This window comes from Barbus barbus, assembly GCF_936440315.1.
Source record: "Barbus barbus genome assembly, chromosome: 36".
Taxonomy (NCBI): domain Eukaryota; kingdom Metazoa; phylum Chordata; class Actinopteri; order Cypriniformes; family Cyprinidae; genus Barbus; species Barbus barbus.
In genome coordinates, this window is record NC_136714.1 from 6,887,182 (window position 1) to 6,902,385 (window position 15,204).

The 15,204-nt window shown below is 38.7% G+C and overlaps 2 protein-coding genes across 2 annotated transcripts; one reads left to right on the forward strand and one right to left on the reverse strand.

Annotated features, from left to right (window-relative positions):
* Nucleotides 1-1,709: 1,709 nt before the first annotated feature.
* LOC306856100 (uncharacterized protein) lies at nt 1,710-4,526 on the forward strand. The gene is made up of 4 exons (XM_079395124.1): nt 1,710-1,969; nt 2,743-2,909; nt 2,998-3,060; nt 3,192-4,526. Exons 1-4 carry the CDS (start codon nt 1,820-1,822, stop codon nt 4,252-4,254), a joined length of 1,443 nt encoding a protein of 480 aa, XP_079251250.1. The 5' UTR covers nt 1,710-1,819; the 3' UTR covers nt 4,255-4,526.
* Nucleotides 4,360-7,188, reverse strand: LOC306856101 (uncharacterized protein). Its single transcript, XM_079395125.1, has 2 exons — nt 6,991-7,188; nt 4,360-5,824 (listed from the first exon to the last, which is right to left on the reverse strand). Exons 1-2 carry the CDS (start codon nt 7,006-7,008, stop codon nt 4,568-4,570), a joined length of 1,275 nt encoding a protein of 424 aa, XP_079251251.1. The 5' UTR covers nt 7,009-7,188; the 3' UTR covers nt 4,360-4,567.
* Nucleotides 7,189-15,204: the final 8,016 nt, after the last annotated feature.

Sequence of the window (15,204 nt, forward strand, 5' to 3'; positions counted from 1 at the left end):
GATAATTTCTGAAATGCAGTGAAAACGGCAATGTAGACGAGTATTGTTTTGATTTTAAAACACCGTTTAAAAAAAAAAAAAAGTGAGAAAATTGCATCTTGAAATCAGTGTCATGAATCATATCGCATTATGAGTTGAGTGAATCATTACATCCCTACTGAAGTGCAATAAAACCACAAAAATGTGTGGGTGTTTATACAGATTGTTTAAAATAGTTTTAAATATAACCATTGAAACTAACGATGATTTTAAAATTAGTTTTGCCAAAAATAAATGCTATAAAAATAATAATAATTAATACAGCCTTGTTTCTTAATATTAATACTGATTAATAAAAAAAGACAAAGAAAAAGATATTCAGAAATAATGGTACATTCAGAAATAATGTGAAATACCCATAAATAAAATGAAAGGTTTAAAAACTTTCTGTAAAATATTAAATTAATGATATCAATAAAAAATAGTCTTAGACAGTTTTGAATGAATAAATAAATAAAGACATTCTGTAGATGTAATTAGTTTTAATATTTCAAAACTGATTTAGCCTCATACACTGTTAATTACCATAACTAGCTGAAAGAACCATTGCTAATAATAAAACAAAGACTTGAGACTTGACTTGGACTCCACCTCAGTGACTTAAGACTTGACTTGGACCTCAGAGACTTGTGAACATGTCTGTCAAGAGGACTCCTAAGTCACTAAGACCTAATCACAAACCATTCTAAAATGGCTGTTGCTGGCAATCCGCCTCAGAGCATAAACATTTTTGAAAGATTTACCAATAAGTTCACTTATTAGAATTGTGTCCTTCTTTTAATGTACAAGTTGCACAAGAAGTAAATCATAATGAGCGTGTATACAGGTCCTTTTCAAAAAATTAGCATATTGTGATAAAGTTCATTATTTTCTGTAATGTACTGATAAACATTAGACTTTCATATATTTTAGATTCATTACAACACAACTGAAGTAGTTCAAGCCTTTTATTGTTTTAATATTGATGATTTTGGCATACAGCTCATGAAAACCCAAAATTCCTATCTCAAAAAATTAGCATATCATGAAAAGGTTCTCTAAACGAGCTATTAACCTAATCATCTGAATCAACTAATTAACTTTAAACACCTGCAAAAGATTCCTGAGGCTTTTAAAAACTCCCAGCCTGGTTCATTACTCAAAACCGCAATCATGGGTAAGACTGCCGACCTGACTGCTGTCCAGAAGGCCATCTTTGCACACCCTCAAGCAAGAGGGTAAGACACAGAAAGAAATTGCTGAACGAATAGGCTGTTCCCAGAGTGCTGTATCAAGGCACCTCAGTGGGAAGTCTGTGGGAAGGAAAAAGTGTGGCAGGACCGATTCCAGACCTTGGGGGACCTGCGGAAGCAGTGGACTGAGTCTGGAGTAGAAACATCCAGAGCCACCGTGTACAGGCGTGTGCAGGAAATGGGCTACAGGTGCCGCATTCCCCAGGTCAAGCCACTTTTGAACCAGAAACAGCGGCAGAAGCGCCTGACCTGGGCTACAGAGAAGCAGCACTGGACTGTTGCTCAGTGGTCCAAAGTACTTTTTTCGGATGAAAGCAAATTTTGCATGTCATTCGGAAATCAAGGTGCCAGAGTCTGGAGGAAGACTGGGGAGAGGGACATGCCAAAATGCCTGAAGTCCAGTGTCAAGTACCCACAGTCAGTGATGGTCTGGGGTGCCATTCCCCTTATTCACCGCGCCTCCATGTTGAAAACCAAAACGAGGCTAGGGGGTACACTCTAAACCGGAAGTTCAGTGACAGAGCGCAGCTGGCATAACGTTACCTACAATGCCGCCGCATTGTTGTGTTCCCAAATGTACTTCTTCCAAAAGAAAGAAATCCTATACAGGTCAAACCTTCCATCGTTTCCCCAAAGATCCTGTACTTTGCCGTGAATGGATTCACAAAATAAGAAGAGATCCCGGTCGCCATTTCAAGGTAAGATATTAACATTAGCTTACGATGCGAACTATGCTAACGTTAGCCATATTTACGTAGCTAGCTAACTTATGCCTTCTGGAATATGTCGTGTGTGTGTGTGTGTGTGTGAGAGAGAGAGAGTGTGTGTGTGTGTGAGAGAGAGAGAGAGAGAGAGAGAGAGCATTTTGAATATGACTCCGTCATTTTATTCATACAGGGCATCATTCAAACTGCAAAGTGTTTACTTATATTTGTGTACACTCGCAACAAAACACAACATTGTGCTTTTGTCAAACTGTAAACTCTTGTCAAACTGTAAGTTAACCTACAACTGGCGCCCACACACACACACACACACACACACACACACACACACATCTTTTGGACATTAATCATATTGCATTGGTTTTCATTTCTTGTCCTCAAACAGAGCACTAATCTGTTTATTTTTAAGTTACACATTCTACATTAATTAAAAGAAAATCAAATGTGTTTTTAATGGTAGTATTATTTTGTACAGAAATTATTTATAATTAAGATGAGAATAAAGTTAGTATTAATTAAAATTAAGGAAAACAAATATATTGATCTGAAATATAGCAAAATAATTTTAAATTCATTCAGGTAGGAAAAAATTCATTCTGAACCGAGGTATGACCCAAACCGTGACTTCTGTGTACCGTTCCACCCCTAACGTGACCTGTGCCTGTTTATGATAACCATTGCTAATCTAGATCAAGAGAAGCACACAACTATAAACAATAACATCCATTTAATATCTAATGTTACAGATACACGTGGACACAAAAGTGTGTTCAGACCACTTTACAGAAGAGTCTTTTTTGAAGACCCTGGTTGGCATGCGAAAGTTGAAGAAGGGTGCTGTTCCAACATTGTTTGCCTGGACTGATAGCACCGTGAGGCCTGCTAGGAGGTCTATCGTCAGAGGAACTACAAGGTATTTTTCTGTGCAGTTACATTCTTAGTCCATAATGTTTTTAAGGCCTGTTTACATGTGACTAAGTTTCAGTAATACTGCTTTCCAGTCATGAAACCACTGCAGTTGAAGAGGATGTCCGGCAGGTTGATGTAAATTCCAATGAGTTAAGGTAAGTTACGTGTATCTCTGAGTCTGAACATATTTTTCTAATATTATTCTATATATTGTTGGTGGTGACAGCAGATTTCCTAAAGATGCTCTCCTAAAATTATGTCCCTCAATATTTTCTTGCCCTTGCAGTGCAGAGACAGCCCCTCCACACCCCGATCATGATTATGCTGAACTGCCCCCGCCACTGGAGGAGCAACTTAAGGAAGCCCACAAGATCATCAACGATCAAGCAGAATTAATTGCACGTCTTCAAACAAAGCAGTTTCTCCTTTCAAGATTCCAAGGCGATGATAAGAACATCATGTTTTTCACAGGCTTTCCTGATTACAACACACTGAAAGCAGTGTTTATGGCCCTACAGCCTACTGCAGAAAACATGGTAGGGTGGAGTCAGGCACAGCGAATAAGGCAAGCTGACGGGGAAATTGTAAGGCAGGGTTTTAGCATTCCTAAACTGGCCGTCATTGACCAGTTTTTTCTATTTCTTTGTCGTCTTAGGCAAGGTTTTCCTGAACAGGACCTTGCAGTGCGCTTTGATGTGTCACAGTCAACTGTAAGCAGGGTCTGTGTTACCTGGGCAAACTATCTATATTTCATGTTAGGATCACTTCCAATTTGGCCTTCGAGAGAAACTGTAAACGAGCTCATGCCTCCTTGTTTCCAAAGCACTTTCCCACTTACAAGAGTTATATTAGATTGTACAGAAATACACGTGCAGAGACCTAGTTCAAAAGTTCTGAACTCTGAAATCTACTCTCACTACAAAGGTAACACCACCTTTAAGGGCCTAGTTGGCATCTCTCCCTCAGGTTTAGTCACTTTTGTCAGTGACCTGTATACAGGTTCGATATCTGACAAGGAGATCACAAGAGAATCAGGGATCCTGCGTCTGCTTGAGGAAGGCGATGAGGTCATGGCGGATAAAGGATTTCTCATCAAGGACCTTCTCACTGAAATCAATGTCTCCCTTGTGATCCCACCCTTTTTAGGCCCAAGTGGACATTTCAGCCAAGAAGAAGTGAGACAGACACAAGCCATAGCCAGACTTCGCATTCATGTTGAGCGTGCCATTAGGAGGATCAAAGAGTATCACATATTCGATAGGGTCTTACCAATGACACTAGTGGGCTCTGTCAATCAACTGTGGACTGTTTGTGCCCTCTTGAGTAACTTCCAAGGGCCTCTGTTCTAAAGAGTGCCAGTGCACCCTTGAAATTATACCTGTCTTTATGGACTGGTTTGAAATTATACTGTCCACCACATGAAGCACACTGAATTACGCTGACAGGTTGATTTACAGTCAAGTTTCTTTTATTTTTAACACAGTGTTTATTTTTTATGTAATTTTTAATTTGTCACAAAAACTATATACAAAATATAAAGGTAAAAGTCACAATAACTTTTAAATATAAAGCACTTGTCACAAAACCTCTGAAAAATAAAACACTTTAAAACATATTTAAACATGGGCTCCTGTGTTTCATTTAATTTCATTGATGCTCTTTTCATGTACCTTTGTTGCACAAGGCAGGCAGGAAGTATGTGAAAAAGAAACTGTCAAGTTTGGATTTCATGTTTTCCCATTCTTCAGGGTTGAAGTGGACCCTCTCCAGGTGATGGTCCTGTTTGCACCAGACAAAGAAATCGCACCATGTCATACCGGTGATACCCATCTGTCCCACCATCTGGTAGTAGTACTCATGGATTGTCTTCAGAGCATAGGTGCCATCCGTCTTGCAGTACAAGTATGCACAGTCTTTAAAACTCTCCTTGTCTGGACACTTGATTTCCAGAAGTCCGTAGGTTGGTGCTGCACTAAGGTCACGCACTTTCCTATCAGGTGAGGCCCCCAGATGTGGGGCATGGGGGTTAATTACAAACCCGCAGGGGTAGACTTCATTGCCAGTGATTTCCTTGTATTCAGCAGCAGCGACTGGCTCCATTTCAAGGCCTCTCTTCATTGTTTTAGTTTGTGTCAACCGTTTCTCCTTCATGTTGGCTGCCAAACTGTCAAAGTCTCTCACCCTGGAGCAGATTCTTTTGAATGATGATGATGTCAGGCGTTTGGCTCGTACTTGATGCCAGGTCTTGCTACTGCTTTGTCCTCTGGTTTCCATCTCTAGATGATTTGCATCAGACAGTGTGACAGCCAGGCCACCATAGAATAATGTTTCATTATCATCTAGAGCAGTGCTAAATGAGCATGGCTGTGGAGGTAGAGGAAGTTCAGGGTCATTTTCACTGAAAATGGACAGTGGACGACGTTGAGTTTGGTAAGTTAATACAGAACCCCGGGGAAGGTCCCCAAATTCTGTGGAGACCAGAACAGCAGGCTGCTTACAGTTTGCTTCCAATAACTTTAACATCTGGCTCTTACTGCCAATTGTAGCCAGGTTGCTACGAAGAGTCTCTGCAAATTCAGCAGTTGGTAATGGAAGTGGCACAGGACAATACAAATTAGAGACAATCCCCTCAGTAGAGCGCTGTTTTTCCTTTGCTGATGCATTAGCCAATGGTGGTTTAACTTTGGATACTGTCACAGTGCTAACTGCTCTTGGGCTGAGACCTAATGTCCTTGATGGAACATGCCAGGCTTGAGGTAGAGACGTTTTGCTTGGAGTTTGGGGGACAGATGCATACCCCTTTTTAATATAGTGGGCCAGTGTGTAGAGCAGTCCTATTATGTGATTACACTGTCCCAAGCCAGCTTTACAGTTGCAGGTTGTATTGCCAATGAATGGCTCCTCGAAGGACAGCTCCACCTTTAAGAATAATCAAACAAGTTTAAGAACACATTCACATTTAGATAGGTATACCAACATATTGTTCTAAACGTCTGGTCCAGATGCAAACAGTCACGGTAACTCTAAGGATTTAAAAGAACATGTAACTGGCCTAGCAAAATAGGTGTTGATATACATACATAACATGAAATTACAGAGCATGGTGATGTACACTGAGTGTGCAGTTAATTAGGTACAACTGGCGTTTTCATGTTCCAGCAATGAAAGCATAACAGTCAATGTTTAAGTTGCTAGGTTTGTCCTAGACATCAGACATGATACTGATTAATACAGCTTGCAGGGTACCTAATATATTGGACACTCATTGTACTAAAACCCAGGGTTGGGGAATAACAGTAATTTGACAAGCTGGTTGACACCAGCGGTTTATTAAAATAAGATTTTTTTGAGGCAGAGATGCATAAAAGTTTCAAAGTAATCAAATGATGTTACTGGGTTTGTGCATCCCAGTGGACGACATTACTGATGAGTTTTTAGCATCTGTGTTACCTGTGAGACCTGAAGAGTACCTTCCCCAACCCTACTTAACATTGCTATGTAAACTGAGCAACCCATGCCTGTAAACAAACTTACTTATACTTAATATGTATTAATTTTAATAACCAACAGTAGCACCCTGCCTTGCTTTGTAGTGACACATTGGAAACAAGATATTTTTACTGATGGTTCCAATACACTATTAGCTAAAGATCACATCAACTGCACATAACATGTTATTTTTAGTCTAGCAGGGAAAGATGAACTGTTGATATGAACGATCAAAATGAACATTTGAACGTTTAGCAAGCGTATTTGTTCTAGCAGTGGCACCATTCCGCGAACTGAGCAGTTTATCCACAGTCATGATACCTGAATGTTGTAAGGTGCCTCGTTTTTTCGCATTGAGCGAAAAGACTTAGCTCGCACACTGACTGTCTCGCTCCTCTTGACTGTCGGTAAAATAATTTATTGTTAACACTCAAAATAACAGTCAGTCTGGTGTGGCTAATATATCTTAACTATGCTTAACATCAGCTTCTAATGTTGTCGCGTCCTGTTGTATTAGCTAGCTAAGAAACTAACTTTAAAAGTAACGTTCGCTAATGTTGATTTCAGAAAAAAAGCCGTCATCGTCCGTTCATTACCTTCCACGTCGTGCACATATCCCTCGATCCAGTTGCTGTAACCCTTCAGAAAAACAGCCCGGGGAATCTTGCAGTCGTTATTTGCCCATTTTTCAACATTGTCCACTGTTAATTCTGGAAGAGATGAAAGGTTTGTTGTCCACACAGGTACCGCCATGATTAGAGACGCCCGCTGCGCTCTGTCACTGAACTTCCGGTTTAGAGTGTACCCCCTAGCCTCGTTTTGGTTCTAGATGGTGACGTAGGTGAATAAGGCGTATGTCAGCTGCTGGTGTTGGTCCACTGTGTTTTATCAAGGGCAGGGTCAATGCAGCTAGCTATCAGGAGATTTTGGAGCACTTCATGCTTCCATCTGCTGAAAAGCTTTATGGAGATGAAGATTTCATTTTTCAGCACGACCTGGCACCTGCTCACAGTGCCAAAACCACTGGTAAATGGTTTACTGACCATGGTATTACTGTGCTCAATTGGTCTGCCAACTCTCCTGACCTGAACCCCATAGAGAATCTGTGGGATATTGTGAAGAGAAAGTTGAGAGACGCAAGACCCAACACTCTGGATGAGCTTAAGGCCGCTATCGAAGCATCCTGGGCCTCCATAACACCTCAGCAGTGCCACAGGCTGATTGCCTCCATGCCACGCCGCATTGAAGCAGTCATTTCTGCAAAAGGGTTCCCGACCAAGTATTGAGTGCATAACTGAACATAATTATTTGAAGGTTGACTTTTTTTGTATTAAAAACACTTTTCTTTTATTGGTCGGATGAAATATGCTAATTTTTTGAGATAGGAATTTTGGGTTTTCGTGAGCTGTATGCCAAAATCATCAATATTAAAACAATAAAAGGCTTGAACTACTTCAGTTGTGTTGTAATGAATCTAAAACATATGAAAGTCTAATGTTTATCAGTACATTACAGAAAATAATGAACTTTATCACAATATGCTAATTTTTTGAAAAGGACCTGTATAGCTCAAGTGCATGCATAAAGCTTGCCGCAAAGCACTGGCATGCGTTGAGGAAAAAAAAAAAAAAACATAGTAAGGATATATATTAATTATTTATTAATAAACTAGTGTTTTCAGAGTCAGAATCGGCTGCAAAGATGAAGTTGATAATGCTGACTCACCATCTTCAGTTCGATTTTGTGATGCACTCCAGTTCATGCGGACCGAGATGGCAGAAAGCATGTCTTGCTTTATTTTACAAAAGCATAGCATTTTGTTGATATTTTGAGTGTATACAAATAAAAGTAGACCCCTGACATTTTCTAATGATTTTTCTTATCTGTATGAGCAAACATGATGGCAGATTTGATGTTGTTTTCACATTTATCAGGAAAAAGCTCAAGATTTATCCCTGTTCTTTAGTAAATGTTGGTCTCAGCAGCTTTGTGAATAGGTTTTAAGAGGAAACTCCTTGCTAAAAATGTTTACTGTTATTTAGGAGATCTTTTAGTGGTAAGATAAAATGTTCTTTGAATACAGCATTAAAAGCTGAAAAGTAAAAAAAAAAATTACTTATCACCTACATTAAACTCTACCTTAAACCTAACTGACAGTGTTAACAAACACAACTGTGGGATAAAAAAAAAAAATCACAAATAGTCTAGGTCAGGGGTGCCCAACCCTGTTCCTGGAAATCCTGCAGATTTCCGTTCCAGCCCTGATCAAATACCCTCCTTGAAGGTCAGCTGGTCACCAAAGAATAATTGTTGATGAACCTAGCTGGATGCTGAAATCATGCTGTAGAGTCAGAGTGGCAGGGAAAACATGAAGCTCAGTCTTTGCCAGGTTGAGCTGCAGGTGATGTTCCTTCATCCATGCCGAGATGTTTGCCAGGCAGCCTGAGATCCATGCAGCTACTGTTGGATTGTCTGGTTGAAATGAAAGATAGAGTTGTGTGTCATCGGCATAGCAATGGTATGTCCTTGTATAATGGGTCCCAATGATGTTGTGTATATGGTGAAGAAAAGGGGTCCAAGAACTGATCCCTGAGGAACCCCAGTGACCGGTTGATGTTCTTTGGATACCTCTCCTCCCCAGGAAACCCTGAAGGAACTACCTGTGAGATAAGATTCAAACCAGTGGAGTGCACTTCCTGTGATGGTAGACAGGAGAATCTGATGAGTCACAGTGTCAAAAGTAGCAGATAGATCCAGCAGAATGAGGACTGATTATTTGGAATCAGCTTTTGCTATCTGCAGGGCTATACTGACTGTAAAGCAGTCTCAGTTGAATAGCCACTTCTGAAACCTGTTTTGTTGACATTCAGTTGGTCATTCTGTGAAATAAATAATGTAACTGTGTCTATGAAGATGTGAACCAAATGATCAATCCCATTAGAATAACAAAGGAACAGAATTCCTCAGGAGCATCTTGTAGATTGCAGGATCTCCAGCAGGTGGTCCTTACATTATCTGTTTTTTTTCTAGCCCTTTTGTCTTTAGGTGTAAAATTCTCACAGACAGAACTTTGGGAGAAGCTAGGATTCATATTAAGGGTTAAGATTATTTGTAGGAAGACATGCTAATTTCGCTATTGAAGAACTGATACACTACCATCTTCAATAAATTCTTCTCCCCATAAAAAGTTTGGTCAAGCCTACTTAATTTTTTTTTGTATTAGAGAAATTTAGTACATTGGTGAGCCACACAAACGATTGCTCAGAAAAAATACAGTAAAGATGATTATACATGGGGCAACTTTTTAGGTTAGAAGGGATAGTATGCACTGGCCTGTCTAGACGTATATTGTCTAGACCAGAGGTCTCAAACTCAGTTCCTTGAGGGCCAAAGCTCTGCAGTGTTTAGCTCCAACCAGCTCCAAATCACACCTGCTTGGAAGTTTCTAATGATACTGAAGAGCTTGATTAGCTGGATCAGGTGTGTTTGATTAGTGTTGGAGATAAACTGTGCAGAGCTGTGGCCCTCCAGGAATTGAGTTTGAGACCAATGACCTAGACCAGGGGTACCCAAACTCAGTCCTGGAGGTGCCAGTGTCCTGCAAAGTTTAGCTCCAACCACAATTAAACACACCTGAACCACCTAATCAAGGTCTTCAGGATCACTTCAAAAATTTCACAGGCCAGGTGTGCTGAAGCAGGTTAGAAATAAACTTTGCAGGACAGTGGGTCCGCAGGAGCAGAGTTGAAGACCTATGGTCTGAACAAGAGGTTAAAGTGGCTCATAAAGCGTCAGTTGCTGTATTTACATCCAGAGATGAGAAATGGTGGGTGAGGGAAGAGAGGATGACACTACAGAGGAAAGATGGAAGGGTGAAAGGGAGCATAGGTTTCGCCTAAAAGTAACTGGTAGAGGAATTGGTGGCACACAGGTAGTAATATGTAGGTTAAATGTAATACAGGAATGATCCAAGATGTTTACGGGTTTTACCAAAATATTGTCTGTGATATAATTGTGTGTGCAAATTAAGTCAAACTGGTTGCCTGATTTGTTAGTTCTTGTGGTGGTAAGCCATTTGAGATCAAATGAAGCTAGGAGAGGAAATGGAAATCTGCAGTGTATGGCTTCTCCAGATGGATTTCGAAGTCACCAAAGACTACAAGTGGACTGCCATCCACAGAGAATGAGGATAGCAGCCCATCCAGCTCCTCTATAAAGGAGCCCAATTGACCAGGAAGCATTACAATATGGAGTTTAACAGGATCTGTTACCATAATAGCATGAAACTCAAACAAATATTTCTTGCATAGGGAAGAGTAAGGGAAAGTTTTGGGGAAGTTTAGGGAAGTTTTGCGGGACTTGCACCTGAGTGCTATTGCAAATGCAATTCTGTACCAGATGAGCTACTGAGCAAGTTTACTACAGTATGTCAGAAAAGGTATGCATATGGAGCTTATGTGGTTAAAAATTTGTAAAAATTGATTAGTTTATTATTATATATTTTTTTCATTTTAGCTGGACCTTGAATGCATAGGTGTGTTTTGAGATTTGTGCAAAAATAGGTAGAGGTAGAGCCATGTTTCCCATTGAGGCTAGGTTAAGCTACATACACACACAACAGCACAAACAGGATTAATGTCTAGTCAAGTCTGCTTTATTGTCAATTCTTCCACATGTACAGCACATACATACAGAGAATTGAAATTGCGTTACTCTCAGACCCTTGGTGCATACAGTTAACATTTAAGACACTGACAGTAGACGTTCAAATACAGATAAATACAGTTTAAACATATGTACATACAACTATACAGCTATACAATGAGGACATTGTAGAAAAATAAAAAGAGATAGATTAAATAAAACAAAACTGTGCAGATATATGTGTATATGTATAGATTGTATGTATATATATATATATATATATATATATATATATATATATATATATATATATATATTAGTGCAAGAGGAGCTTATCAGTCTGAGGACATTGTAGAAAAATAAAAAGAGATAAATAAAGTGGCATAAGGCACATGGCAGAATAGATAGAGTGCAAACCAGTTAAATAAAACAAATTGTGAGACCCCAGCGGTACACCCACTGCAGTAATGGAAAGAAGCAGATGTCATTATGCTTAATAAGTGAGCTTTCTCACTTGAGAACACTTATGTTCCCCGGGTCCACTTTAAGTATCATGTTCAATTCACTTTCTGGTCCCCAGTAACCACTGCTTTTACCACATATCGGCATTCTTTCTGTGTTTCATGTGAAGTTTAACACTGCAGCTCACCAAATTGTCTTAGTTATGGTCTAGCACAAGCTGATGCGATTTGGATAATGTAATATCTAGACATATATATTCACTCTAAAAAATGCTGAGTTAAAAGCAACCAAACCTGGGTTATTTGGCAACCCAGCGCTGGGTAAATATTGGACAGAACACATGCTGGGTTATTTTGACCCAGCTGTTTGGGTTAAACATTTTTACCCACCATGCTGGGTTGTTTAATATATTGCTGGCTTAAAATGGGCTGGAAATTAAAAATCGCACACAAAATTACTATAGGCAACAACAACAATAAAAAAAAAAATAACATTTATTATTAAGAAAGAACACCCATGGACAAAATACAAGGCAAATTAAATTTATTTGGGTGAATACAGCATAGTTTACAATATTACATACATTTAAACTCATTTAACAAGCATTTTAGAAATAAAAAAGTCATATATAAGTAGCATTTTTAAGTGTATTCAACCATTCTCTGTAATCGCTTTTTACTGAAATAGTGCTAATTCCCGTGCCGGTGTGTTGCCAAAATCTATTCGCAGGGGAACTGTGAACTTTAGACCGCAGGCTCACGTTTCACTCGTAGATGAGAGATGACACCAAAGCCTGCCCAAAAACAAAAAGTACCGAGATTAGAGAACATATTTTAACATCAAATTAAATTACACTCGGTATTATAATGAATACAATCCATTTATGTTATGCAAGGCAAAGGTGCCCAGCGCGAAATGACCGCAGCTGACTGACATCTCGTCCTTATATTGCTTTGCGTAAAATAATATAATTTACAGCACATTAAAGACTTTATAAATAAAATGTATACAAACCTTTATTTCCCGAAAGAGTGCACCAAAGCGGCGGCGATGGCGCTGAGAACTGCTCTCTCCTGTGGACTTAAAAACCTGTGCTCTCAGCAGCTGCATTGTTGAGAAGTTTCACCGGAGACAAGATAAACCAAGCGGTTTGGTAGAAAAAAAGAACCCAGCATTAAAATAACCCAATAAAATGACCCAACAAGCTAAACCCAACGTTTGGGTTTAAAAAATAATCCAGCACCTGGGTAAAAATAATAAAAATAACCCAATAAAATGACCCAATGGGCTATACCCAGCATTTGGGTTAAAAAAAAAATAACCCAGCATGTTTTAGAGTGTGATAACACTTTATTTTAGGGTCTTTATTTAACACTTTATTTTAGGGTCAATAGTTTCTTATTAGCATGCATATTACTAGAATATTGGCCATTTATTACTAGCAATTAATCACACCTTAATGTCTTATTCTACATGACTTTATTCTACATCCCTAATCCTACCCAATACCTAAACTTAACAACTACCTATTAATAAGTAGCAAATTAGGAATTTATTGAGGGAAAAGTCGTAGTTAATAGTGAACGTGTTCCCTATTCTAAAGTGTTACCTAATACCAGTGTTGGGGAAGCTACTCTGAAACTGTAGTTTGACAAGCTACAAGCTACTCGTAAGTTAAAGTAGTTAAACTACAGTCAAGCTACCCTTTTGGAAAAGTAGTTAGCTACACTACAAGTTACTATCAAAAAGTAGCTAGCTACATTGAAACTACTTTTGATTTTTTTGAACAACGTATATTATAAATAACTGAATAAGTGTCTGAGGAATGTTTTAAGTAAAATATTTAGTGTTTAAAACAATGCAATACAATTATGATTTCAAAGAGTATTGTTTTATTACACACAACACTCAAATATCTCAGACTGTTACAAAAAGTGTAACCTTTACTTGTCGTTTCTTTGAGAGACATGAACTTGGACAAATAAGGCCATGGGTAATTAACGTTAGTTGTTTCTCCATCCTCCAAATCTGCCGCCACGTCTTGCTCCATCATGGATAATATGGGTGTGTCAACCCACTTCTGTACGTCAGTGAACCGTTAGCCGCAAGATGCGCGATTAAACAACAGGTGGCGGTAATGGCAAAAAATGAGTTTGTAATCTAACAAGAAGAATATCCTTGCATCGCGCTGATTCGCGCAGGCTCGACAAAACGCAATGTAGCTTTTGCTCGCGCTACACCGCTACTTGCTGCAAAAAGTAGTTAGCTACTGGAAAAGCTACACTGTTTAAAAAGCAACTGAGCTACTGCCAAGCTACTGAAAAATGTAGTTAAGTTAGTAGCATCGCTACTTGTAGTTAACTACTCCCCAACACTGCCTAATACATTTACTTGTAAGCACTTCCTGACTTTTGACATAACAATTTTATTAAACTACAGCTTGGAAGTTGTTCTGTTTTATAGAATAACTGGGATGTGAAATCAAATGTACTCATTTTTACAGAAGTATACATTCTCACATGTAATTGTTGAGTTCGAAATTGTGGCCTAATGCTACGATAAAATCACAAAGGACTACAAGTTAATATGTATGTATTAAACATGTTAATCTGCATGGTGTGTGAAAATAAAGCACTCAAGTTAATGCAGTCCATAATTCAATTTTCAATTCAATTCAAGTTTATTTGTATAGCGCTTTTTACGATACAAATCGTTGCAAAGCAGCTCTACAGGAATTTAAGTTTCCACAATATATTTATATATTGCAGAACCTTAATATGTTTGACTTATGGCAAAATTTGGTAATTCTGTATGTTGTCTGAACATTGGCATCCTCCGAATTCCTCTGAGGGCTTGGCATCATCTTTTCCCAGGTGTTCGGTCATCTCAGATCATTTAAGGGTTGGATCCAGACTGACGCTTCTGTCATTCCTAGTTACCACGGGATGTTAATCCCGTGGCAGAAACAGAGAATCAAATAGAGACATAATTAGCGTAGCTGCTGTTCCATCTAAGCAAAAATGATTTGTTCAACCCAAGCTAAAGAATAATAATAAATGTACATTTGATCAGATATAACTGCAGTACAAGATTATAAGATGCATTATGTGAATGCTTGGCTAAAGAGATGTGTCTTTAATCTAGATTTAAACAGAGAGAGTGTGTCTGAACCCCGAACGTTATCAGGAAGGCTATTCCAGAGTTTGGGAGCCAAATGTGAAAAAGCTCTACCTCCTTTAGTGGACTTTGCTATCCTAGGTACTACCAAAAGTCCAGAGTTTTGCGACCTTCAAGATTCAAGATTTTTATTTGTCACATACACAATTATAAAGGGTATAACCAGCAGTAAAATGTAGGTCAGGTCCGCTCCAAGGACAGTGCAATTATACAGAATACAAATATTAAGAAAAAGAAAAGTAGAAAAAATAAGAGAATAAAATAAAATAAAAGATAAAAAAATAAATATAAATGTGCAGGTCAGTACAGGTCAGTATGTTGTTGACTTAAATAGTAATAAGAGGAATGTGCAAAAAGAATGTGCAAAACGTTGTCCAGCGTATTTAAATAGCAGCAATATGAGGTAGAGAAAAATTATGAATAGCTATTGATATAGTGATATTTACATGGAGTCATGTGATGTTATGACACAGAGTTAGAGTTTAGAAGCCTGATGGCCTGGGGGAAGAAGCTCCTCCTAAGTCTCT

Bases quoted from the DNA above. Each gene is read 5' to 3' on its own strand.
- LOC306856100 (XM_079395124.1), top strand. From the start codon at position 1,820: ATGCCGCCGCATTGTTGTGTTCCCAAATGTACTTCTTCCAAAAGAAAG. The intron at 1,970-2,742 runs GTAAGATATTAA...CTAATGTTACAG, and splicing joins ATCCCGGTCGCCATTTCAAG to ATACACGTGGACACAAAAGT. The intron at 2,910-2,997 runs GTATTTTTCTGT...ACTGCTTTCCAG, and splicing joins ATCGTCAGAGGAACTACAAG to TCATGAAACCACTGCAGTTG.